This window comes from Dendrobates tinctorius, unplaced genomic scaffold (assembly GCF_039654945.1).
Source record: "Dendrobates tinctorius isolate UK_male_01 unplaced genomic scaffold, ASM3965494v1 ptg000082l, whole genome shotgun sequence".
NCBI lineage: Eukaryota > Metazoa > Chordata > Amphibia > Anura > Dendrobatidae > Dendrobates > Dendrobates tinctorius.
Window position 1 is genome coordinate 18798145 of NW_027361750.1, and position 12240 is coordinate 18810384.

The following is a 12240-nucleotide window of genomic DNA, read 5'->3' on the forward strand; positions in this document are numbered from 1 at the left end:
AATGGCGGATATGTATATGGGCATTGGACTATGGGATGGAGGATGTGTGATGGGTATATGGGCACTGGACTATGGGATGGAGGATATGTATGATGGGTATATATGGGCACGGGCCTATGGGATGGAGGATATGTATGACGGGTATATGGGCACGGGACTATGGGATGGCGGATATGTATGATGGGTATATAGGCACAGGACTATGGGATGGAGGATATGTATGATGCTTATTTGGGCATGGGACTATGAGATGAAGGATGTGTGATGGGTATATGGGCACTCGACTATGGGATGGAGAATATGTATGATGGGTATATGGCATGGGACTATGGGATGGAGGATATGTATGATGGGTATATGGGCATGGGCCTATGGGATCCTGGATATGTATGATGGGCATATGGGCATGGGACTATGGGATGGAGGATAATTATAATTTGCTATAACTAACCACAGTTAGTTACTATGCCCAGGCAGCGCCGGGCTCTTCAGCTTGTATGCAATATCATTATTAGAACTGCTGTGTTTAGCAATAAGGGCTGTACATAAGAAGCAAATTGCTTTGGCTTAGTGTAAAAGGCTATGGGCTTTCTTCCAAAATAAAGGCTCAGAATTATAGCACAAGTAAGATTTTAAAAACTGGCACATATTTTATAAGTGGCATGAACCACTGTGATAAATTTGGCAAATTTTAAAACTTCACTATCTAGTCTAAATTTGTACTGTCTAAGAATTGCGTAGAATTGATAAGTATGCCCTGTTATATTTTCTCCCAAGTGGCATGTAGTGTAACGAATAACAGTTGGCCTGCTAGCCACACTAGATTTCATTGTCTGTCTCTTGTCTTACACCCTACATAAATAGGTATATTTATATACAGTATTTTGCATAAATGAATAGTATATGTAAAGACAATAAACATTGTAATATTTTTCAAATAAAAGGAGTGCCTTCATTTCTTCCAAAAAACTACAGTTTCTCTGTAAATGTTAATAGACTTATCAACGGTTACATTGGCTGTAAAAAAGCAAAGACAGGAAAGTCGGAAGCGGAAGATACAGTTTTAGGTTCCGGCTGCAATATTTCATTAAAGCAGCTTCAGGGTAATGTGGAGAGAAGTATCAGGGAGACTTATGATTGGTTTAGAACACAGCAAAAATTTTACATTAAACCATGAAAAATTAAGTAATTGGAAAAAAACCTGAAAATTATGTAGAAATGTTAGGCAGTGTTGTCATTATGAAAATAACAGTGTAGCTTAGTCCTCTAACAGAGAATATAGTGATACTAGTATATGATGTTACCTGTATTTTTCATACTTAAATATAAAAAAAGAAATGGAGAGAGGTCAAAATAGATATGGTTCTGCTATATGTTGTAGAACAGCTGTTTTATTCATTAGTTCTCTTTTGTGTCTTTGTGTTTTAGATAGGAAAAGAGCACATAGGTCTAAAAGCCATAACAGACATTCTTGAGGATATCCAGTACAAAGTAAGTCTTTGTTTGACAACTTTAACACATGCCTCATGCAAACAATACAGAAGAGATACTATTTAACATATATTTATCATGTCTGCCAAAATTATACTATGTTTTCCTTTGCAAACATAGTTGACCTTGTCTTGAGAACATTTATTTCAACCTTTTCGACAGAGTGACTATATATCACACATGGTTCTTTCATCCATCCTCTATTCAGAGACAGCAAAAAAAAAATCCCTCATATTTTAGTATCCATGGATAATATGTAAAGATGGCAGTGACTGATCAATGTTAGAGATGAGCGAATCGATATGATACAAATGGAATTTGAGTTGAATTACATGAAATTTTCAGGTTCTGAAAATTCAAACAATTTGTGATTTAATCTTTGTGAATACGCCAAAAAAATGACATCTACCTTTTCGCAGAAGATTACATCAGCCACAGATGAAAGCAACAGCAAGGAAACACATTTTTTTTACAGGAAAAAAATATCTGAAATCAGTGTCGTTCAGGGACGGTGTGCTTGCATTTCACAAGTGACTGTACTGAGTTTTAGCAATTATTGTGCAATTCTTTTTGTGATGAGGGGATTGATTATTTTTTAAAGATGCAAAAGAAAATTTCCCAATATTCAGACATTTACCTGTAACTGTCTACCTCACAAAGTGTGCATGTCACAAACAATTTTTTAATACTCAATTATTACATCTGTACATGCCACACTAATACACCTGTTGCAATGCTGGATTTTTTGGATGTATGCCCAGCCAGCATTTGTCATCACATCATTTTTTGGGAAAGGTATTTAATTTTGCTAAAACAATAGAAAATAAAATGTCTAAAAATTGTGGTTATTTAATTGTGCATGTCTTTTTTGGCACACCTGTTTTACTAATCAAATTTGACAACCAAACATGTCATCCCTCTGCTGTGGCTTGCTGCCACATTTTGTTTGTTTTCTTACTTGAAAACAATGTCAAAAGTTAATTATAGTATTGTAGAAAATGATTGATAAAAGAGAAAATGACAATGGACTGGGTTCTGTAAAAATAAAAAAAAATACCATGGCCAAAAATGAGGGTCATTCAAGAAGTATTATTATCAAACACAGGACACAAGTGACCTCCTTTGTCTCCGTCAAATATATTAGTGGGGGAAAACAGAAGGTGTTATGTAATACTAGGCTCATTACTCATCTCAGTCACAGCACCATAAAGTTACCTCTGACAGTGATGCAATCAGTTTTAGTCCGTATTCTGTAAAGAACTTTCTGGCTGATCACAATTAACTAAAAGGGAACATTTTCAATCTTTTTATTAAAAAATATTAAAAGACTGTCAGTGCACTTTGTTATTAAATGGGCTGTTGGTCACTTCTAGGCTACCATCTGTCTTTATGATGAGGACATTTTGATATTACAAAGGTTGTGTTTGTGATAAAGAGCTTGAAAGGGGGTGGATACAGTCGCAGGAGATTTTTCTCAGAAAATCAATTCACTGCTAACTGAATTTTTGTGAAAAGATTAGTCAAACCTGGTGCATTCTATTTTCAAAAGATTCAATCACCTGTGGATTACTAGATTAGGTCATCAATATCAGATTGGTGTTGCTCTAAAACCTTGTATCCTCACTGATTAGCTGTTCCTAGTATGGATGAGCGAGTATACTCGTTACTCGAGATTTCCCGAGCATGCTTGGGTGATCTCCGAGTATTTTGGCGTGCTCAGAGATTTAATTTCTGTTGCCATAGCTGCATGATTTGAGGCTGCTAGACAGCCTGAATACATGTGGGGGTTGCCTGTTTGTTAGGAAATTCCCAGATGTATTCAGGCTGTCTAGCAGCCGCAAATCATGCAGCTACGGTAACAGAAATTAAATCTCCAAGCACATCCAAATACTCGGAGAAATCTCGAGTAACGAGTATACTCGCTCATCACTAGTTCCTAGCTCTTACAGTCACCAGATATAAAGAGTGTATTGAGATAAATATGTGTCAGGATCCTGTCAGCACCGGCGTGTAGCCTCTGCTGAGCAGGGACTCACCCGCACTGTAGGGGGGCCCGGGGTCAGGTACAGCTGGAAAGTACAGATACGCAGGACCTGTGGACGCTGAAGTTTAGCAAGCAGTCACAGGACCTACGGTCTTGTGACTGCAAGGGGGTGGGGCTTAGCGTCCTGCTTTAAGAGATGGCAGGACACTATACAGAAATACTCAGAGTCAGGCAAAACGGAGGTCATACACAGAGATATCAGTAAAGTACCAGGGATGAGACAGAACGGATAGTCACGGCCAAGCAGAAGTCAAAACCAAACAGACATAGAAGGTACCAAGCAGAATCCATAGCAATATCCAGAGAACAGACCGAACCGTACACAGAGAATCAAGCAACCAGAACACAGCACAAACACACTCAGGGGTCACCACACAATGCCAAGGACAAAAGTATAACTGACGGGATGGGAGCTTCCTGAGGCTATAAGAAGCTTTCCCAGAACCAATGAGAGGCCACCATAATAGGTCCCAGATTTGCAGGTGAGAGTCTGCACTGAGATCAGAACATTAACCCCAGAAGTGCCGGTCACCCAGCACTGGTATCATGACATTATGTAGTGTCTACTCATTCATTTAGGGATATAGGAGAATAAGAGCTTACCTGCTGTACCCAGAAGCAAATATTCTCTAATCAATGCTAAAGAGCAGAGATGTTACGCTCCACTAACTGTTTAAATCCATTCACTGTTGGATAAGGTAATAGTTGATATTAATAGCTGGTGGGTGGTCTGACACCCTAAGAATGAGTTATCAATATACAAATAATGGAAAACCCCTTTAAATTAAGAGTATTTTCAATACCATTGTTACCATTCTTTATAATTTGAATACCTCATATTTCCACAGTGATTCTTAAATTATCAAAGCATAAATACCATTGTCTAATTATTCAAATTATTGACTGCAGCAGATCTGCAGATATAGTTTTGCCCAGGTAAATTTTTTATTATGGAACCAACCCCATAAGACACTCAGTGCATGTATATACATACTGTATTATCATTAACTGAAACCAGCAATACTCTTTGTTGTACATTAAGTCTATTAAGTACAGAGCTTGATATCTACAGTATTTACAAACCCAAATAGAAATACTTTCTTTTCAGATATTATTTTGAATCAATTACTATTAAACCATGCTTAATTGTGAAGTGCTGCAGAATATGTTGGCACTATATAAATAAAATTATGATTATTATTATTATTAATAATAATAAACACGTGTGTTCTATTTTCTATCTAAGGCCTGTTTCACACTTACGTTGTCGGCGGTCAGCTGAAATCCACCAAAGGTGAAAAACAACTGATCCGTCTCCGTTCAATGATGTACGGATGACAGAGGACCACGTTGTAGCACGGATCCATGGAAGATGGAAAGCGGCGTGATTTAAAGTGACCGTTGCCTTCATCATGGCCGCGATATCGCGGGCTTCATCATGGCCGCGATGTTGCGGGCTTAATCATGGAGAGAGAGAGAGAGAATTTTTGCAGCTCCCGGATCAGCATTTAATGGTTAAAACTGCTCCCGGGGCAAACCTTACGGGCATGCGCTGTTCAAATTAGCGGACCGTCAACCAAAATAAAGCTGCAGTGTCCGTCTGGTCCGCCCGGGAGCCGATAAAATTCTCACGGATCTGTCAAAAAACGGACCCAACGGACGACCATCAGTCAAAATCCGCCACTAATGCAAATCAATGGGGGAAAAAACAGATCCGCCATAAAATGGGCGGATCCGTTTTTTTCTAAAAGTGGCGGATTTTGACTGACATCAAAAAACTGAAGTGTGAAACAGGCCTAAGATTGTTTTAAACATCACAAATGTTCAATAAATCTGACACAAAATAAAATGAAAGATGTTTTCAGATTGTATCCTTGTATAGCAGCTGAATAGTTTGTCCTTGCCTTGTAGCTAGCTAAATAGATAAAGAAGACTAAAAACAGTATAATAGTTAGATTATGGAAAAGAATGTCCTTCGATACAAGGACTTCGAATTAAATGGACATTGTGATTTTTTTTCTAAACACTGTTTCATTTTACTTACAGGGAAAATCTAAAACAATACCATGCTTTAATCCTAACACATTACTACCAGGTAAGAAATTATTATTAACTTTGTTGATATTTCAATAGTTCTCAGTTAAAGGAAAGCTCTCATCTGATTACATTACATTTTGCACAACACCCCAGGTATTTTGTCATATACTAGTTAGAAAGTAGCTTCACAAAAAGCCTCAAATGTATTATCAATTATGCTCTTGGTCTTTAGTTTTTGATATTTTATTTTAAACCAGATCCCCTTCTCCGAGATTACTGGGTATACGAAGGCTCTCTCACTATGCCACCATGTAGTGAAGGTGTTACATGGATATTATATCGCTATCCTTTGACAGTGTCTCAAAGTCAAGTGAGTACTTTACATTTTAAATTCTAAAATATGGCTATAGAGATTCATAATATTCTAAATAAAAGATACACGTTTAAATTGATAGATTTTTAAATGTCCCCTATTTTTATTTGTGTTGCACTCTCGGAACTTTAAAATAAATTTGTGAAGAGGATGGATTTTTATTTAAAGAGATAGTAATAGGTAATGGCAGAAAACTTGTTTAGTGTGTTTAGCAGTATTTGTGGCCCTGAATTTAAAATTAACCTAAAAGACAATCTCTGTGCAGCATTTTTAATTAACTTGTTTAAGTTTATTTGGTCCCAGTGTGAGATAGGAAATTAGTGAGACAGGGATTGATTTGAGGTATAACTGTTGTAAGAAAGCAGGATATAAAGTGTCTTGGTAATGTAAGTCCCAGGAAGTCTGTACCAGTAGCGCTAGGTTACTGAGAGGGTTTTTATTAGAATGGATTTTGAGTCCGGGATTTAGGAGAGACCAAAAGAGCCTGGGTGGGAAAGGTCACTCCCATATTTCAGTCTGGGTCTTACAGGTCTGATAACAAGCAGTTGGGTTAGCTTAGCAGTGTGTGTTGTGTGGGGGCTGGAGAAAGACAGAGCTGGTGGATAGTCTGTACTGCAGCCGCAGAAGTTCCTGAAATACCAAATTGGTGAGACTGCTTTGATTTACTTGACCTTATCCAGAGAGAGGACTGTTTTGGTTATTAATTTGTGCTGAAGAAGAATTGCTTTGTTTTTCATTTGTGCCGAAGAAAGGCTGCTTTCATTTTGGAACAGTAAAGTTTATGAAGGACAATAAACTTTATTTTGAGATTAAATATCTGCACCTGTGCATATCCAAGCAAATACCAGAGAGCTCAACCCCTACACTGAACAACATAACAAATTAGGTTGCCACCATAAAAGTAATGCAAAAAAATAAATTAGGGGGTTCAATCAGCAATTAGCTGCTTTATAGATCAGCATCTTCTGTTGAATACATTCATTGGGGTGCCCGTGTAAAGTGCAATGTGTTTGTTTATTAATATGCATCATTAACCAACTGGCCAAGGAACTGTAATGGCTGACAGATTGCTCCTCCCAAGTAATCACAATAAGCGACAAACTGTAATTAGCCAAAGCCCGTCACCTTACTGGCATTTCACATCCTAGTGGATGTGCCCTTTTTTAATAGAATGTATATTTTCTACCTGAGATTACAATCTCTGGGCTACCACTGCTTAACAGTGCTCAATTAGCCCTGTTAATGAAGACATAGCAGAGGGAATTCAGCACTGTGAGAATTCCATGCAGGTCAATGAACTCCTCACTTGCTCTAGTCAATAGCGACCACTGCATGTACAAAGAATTATAGGAGTTGTTCCATCTGTCACTCTTTCGGCTCTCCGCCGTATGGGGGTGACAATAGTTGCTATGGCAGCTGGAAGCCTTGCAGTGGTCTCCGGTTCTGTCATATATCAAAGCCTAATAGACAGTCCCGAAGGCAAAGTCTATTAGACTGCTTGTCAGTATAGCAATGACAAGCTTGATAATGCTCTAAATTATATTTGTAGTACAGAAAAAAAGTTCAGGCTATCAGTTAAGACAAAATCTACAGTAAAACACAGAGAAAAACACAAAATTTGAGCTTGGTTTGAGTTGATACACATGCAGCATTTAAATGCATGTTGACATTGGTCATAAAGCATAAAACCTGCAAAAGACAAAGTGAGCAAAAACCCTGCTGTAACTAAATAAGTAAAAGCAAAAGTGCATCTAATTAATACAGAGTTTTTAGTGATACTGTTTTTGGTCAAAATTAGCATGAAAGTTATCCCACCACGACACGGTAACTCTGTTCGGGATAGTCCTACACTGTCTAATATTAAAAATCTTGCCTTGTGTCAAAGTTGACCGTGTCGTGCTGGGATAGCTTTCATGCTACTTTTGATCAAAAACAGTATCACTAAAAACTCTGTATTAATTAGATGCACTTTTGCTTTTACTTATTTAGTTACAACAGGGTTTTTGCTCACTTTGTCTTTAGTAAAACACAGAGGTATACCTTTTCTTATAAAAAAGACAAATGCTTTTTTTAAATAAATGCTAAAATCCATAATATAAGTAAAATGACCTACAGAGACAGCAAAACGTAGCCCCCAGAAAGTAAAGTGCTTCCCACCATACAAAACTGTCTGAGATATAAGTTTCTGGGTATTCCTAGCACTATTTTATGTAGACTCCATATTGGTCAATAAAAATATATATAGATGATACACTGCAAAAATATAAGAACACTTACTTATTATGAGGAAAGCTTAACAGACATTCTCGCGCTCTGTTACACGTTTCACCAAATTTCAGTACTACTGTGATAAAAATATTGCCCCCCTCGATGCACGTTTGAACAATACTTCGTCAGGGGGCCATTGTAGAAAGCCCAGGATACCTCAGAGTATATTAAACCAAAAATTAATCTTAATTAAATACATAATTAAAAAACAGTAACAAAATAGATCAGAGTGCTGCTGATAAAGTACAGGGATATACAGCATACCAATACCAGCCAAAAACAAGGTATTAGAAGTACAGTAGCATCAGAGAGGATATAAAGCATGACTCTGTGCAGTACAGCCGACCTACTCCTACCTTGTACAGATTAATGGTAATGTAATGCTACAGTTCATGCTCTACATAAAATGTATAATAATACATTTTAATAATTTTATTTCTATAGCGCCAACAAATTCCGCAGCACTTTACATTTTAGAAGGGACTTGTACAGACAATAAAAGACATTACAGATTAATAATAATACATAAATCAACTGGTACCAAAAGGAGTGAGGGCCCTGCTCACAAGGTTACAATCTCTAAATGTATGAAAGTGACTGTGCAGGAAGGTTATGTCATCTAATATATAAAGCTCAAGTGTGTGTATGTATGTATGTATGTGTGTATGTCCGGGATTGGCATCCGCACCGTCGCAGCTACAGCCACAAAATTTGGCACAGTCACACGTCTGGACCCCGAGAGTGTCCTAAGTTATGTTGTGAGGAGAAATTTTAACCCCGCGCGTTCCAATTCACCAAACAATTTTGCCCCTATCTACATAATGGGGAAAAAGTGTGTGCGCATCAAGCCCCGCCCCTCATTTTGATGTCATAATGGTTGCTATGGTGATGCTGATGTCATCATAGGTTGCAAGCCCCGCCGCTCATTATGATGTCATAATGGTTGACTATGGGATGGAGGATGTGTGATGGGTGTATGGGCACTGGACTATGGGATGGAGGATATGTATGATAGGTATATGGGCACTGGACTATGGGATGGAGGATATGTATCATGGGTATATGGGCATGGGACTATGGGATGGAGAATATGTATGATGGGTATATAAGATAAGATAAGATAATCCTTTAATCGTCCCACCATGGGGAAATTCAGAGCATATATATGGGCATAGGACTATGGGCATATGGGCATAGGACTATGGGATGGAGGATGTATGATGGGTATATGGGCACTGGACTATGGGATGGAGGATATGCATGATGGGTATATGGGCATGGGACTATGGGATGGAGGATATGTATGATGGGTATATGGGCACGGGACTATGGGATGGAGAATATATATGATGGGTATATAAGATAAGATAAGATAATCCTTTAATCGTCCCACCATGGGGAAATTCAGAGCATATATATGGGCATAGGACTATGGGCATATGGGCATAGGACTATGGGATGGAGGATGTGTGATGGGTATATGGGCACTGGACTATGGGATGGAGGATATGCATGATGGGTATATGGGCATGGGACTATGGGATGGAGGATATGTATGATGGGTATATGGGCACGGGACTATGGGATGGAGGATAATTATAATTTGCTATAACTAATCACAGTTAGTTACTATGCCCGGGCAGCGCCGGGCTCTTCAGCTAAGTCTATTATATAAAGCTCAATTGTGTGTATGCATGTATGTGTGTGTGTATGTCCGGGATAGGCATCTGCACCGTCACAGCTACAGCCACAAAATTTGGCACAGTCACACGTCTCGGCCCCGAGAGTGCCCTAAGTTATGCTGTGAGGCGAAATTTTAACCCCACATGTTCCAATTCACCAAACAATTTTGCCCCTATCTACATAATGTGTGTGCATCAAGGCCCGCCCCTCATTATGATGTCACAATGGTTGCCATGGCGACGCTGATGTCATCATAGGTTGCAAGCCCCGCCGCTCATTATGATGTCATAATGGTTGACTATGGGATGGAGGATGTGTGATGGATATATGGGCACTGGACTATGGAATGGAGGATATGTATGACGGGTATATGGGCACGGGACTATGGGAAGGAGGATGTGTGATGGGTATATGGACACTGGACTATGGGATGGAGGATATGTATGATGGGTATATGGGCACGGGACTATGGGATGGAGGATATGTATGATGGGTATATGGGCACGGGACTATGGGATGGAGGATATGCATGATGGGTATATGGGCACGGGACTATGGGATGGCGGATATGTATGATGGGTATATGGGCACTCAACTATGGGATGGCGAATATGTATGATGGGTATATGGGCATGGGACTATGAGATGGAGGATGTGTGATGGGTATATGGGCACTCGACTATGGGATGGAGGATATGTATGATGGGTATATGGGCATGGACCTATGGGATCGCGGATATGTATGATGGGTATATGGGCACGGGACTATGGGATGGAGGATAATTATAATTTGCTATAACTAACCACAGTTAGTTACTATGCCCGGGCAGTGCCGGGCTCTTCAGCTACTTTTACATATAAACCATATAGGCACTTTCATGTAAATTGCTGGAAATGTGACTTCCCCACCGTCCACTCCTCATTCATGAAGAGTTGCATGCCTCTTCATTCCACTAGAGTGTCTGAGAAGTAGCGTGCACCAAACCAGAAATCAAGTACTGGAGTCAGATTTCTGGAGTAAGGAGTGCCACAGCTAGTCATGAATTAGACAATCTGTGGCATCTCCCCCTCACTGTGCCCCCATCCCACCCCTTTACCCATTTTGTTAGAGCTGGGAGAAGTTTTGTGAAAACAACAAGTCACAAGATTATGGTGCTTCTCTGTGTTGAGTTTAAATTTTGTGACTTTCCAAAGCTCTAAGTTCTGGTGTGAAAACTTTGCTCAATCAGGGCCAAAGGAATAGAGAAAGGTAGGATTCCTGGGCAATGCTGAAAGAGGTGCAATTTGAAATCAGTGAGATGAATATATGATACCGTATTTTTCGTTCTATAAGACTCACTTTTTTCCCCAAAAATTTTGGAGGAAAATGGGGGTGTGCGTCTTATAGTCCGGATGTACTTATCAGGAGTTTCATCCCAGGCTGATGCGCAGCAGTTTCACAGGTGCTGGGGCTCCGCTGACATTTTGTGAAAGCCCAGTATCCCCCACACATCCATCCCAGTCTGGTGCGCAACAGTTTTGGAGCTGCTCGGTGGTGCTGGGGCTCCGCTGACATTTTGTGAAAGCCCAGAGCCCCCGCACTTCCATTGCTGTAATGCGTTGGTCTCCAGGAAAATAGCCGCCGGAGGCAGCGCATGTGTAGTTTGAGATCTCGGCACTGAGATCTTGTCTCCTGAGATCTCATTCTGCTCATGCGCCGCCTCCGGTGGCCATTTTCTAGGAGACCACAGCATTACAGCAATGGAAGTGCGGGGGCTTCAGGCTTTCATAAAATGTCGGCGGAGCCCCCGCACCACTGAACATCTCCAAAACTGTCACGCACCAGCCTGGGATGGATGTGCTGGGGCTTTTACAAAATGGCAGAGCCCCCACACCACCAAACCTGCCGCACCAGCCTGGGATGAGTCAGATCATCGCTAGACCACAAAACACCTCCTGTGACCCCGCCTCACCAGCCCTCCCGATCACACCTTAACCCCCCTGTAAGCTGAATAATTCGGACTGTAAGAGGGACCCTCATTTGATGCATTAATTTTTTTCCCTATTTTTCTTCTGAAAATTTGGGGGGCGTCTTATGGTCCGGTGTGTCCTTTAGTCACAAAAATACAGTATATTTTAAAGCATTCTGGAATATTGATAGTGAAAAATAATAGTAAGAGCTGGACAAACCCTTTAGCCTTGCATTTGTTACTGTTGTAATTCTGCATGTCCTAAAAAAGAATATGTAATATTGATATTTGAAATATGGAAAACAAATGTACTATTGATTAAAATATATTCCAACAATTACTTTTATACATCATGTACAGTATATCCATCTGATCTTAGTACATTAGTCTCTCAC

At 39.7% G+C, this 12240-nt stretch overlaps 1 protein-coding gene across 1 annotated transcript in view; it reads left to right on the top strand.

Moving 5' to 3' along the window:
- Positions 1-12240, top strand: part of CA8 (carbonic anhydrase 8) — a 166398-nt gene that overhangs the window by 139818 nt on the left and 14340 nt on the right. The window contains exons 5-7 of the mRNA XM_073583951.1: positions 1429-1491; positions 5582-5630; positions 5830-5942. Of these exons, the coding sequence (XP_073440052.1) occupies positions 1429-1491; positions 5582-5630; positions 5830-5942 (225 nt within the window). The remainder of the gene's footprint in view (positions 1-1428; positions 1492-5581; positions 5631-5829; positions 5943-12240) is intronic.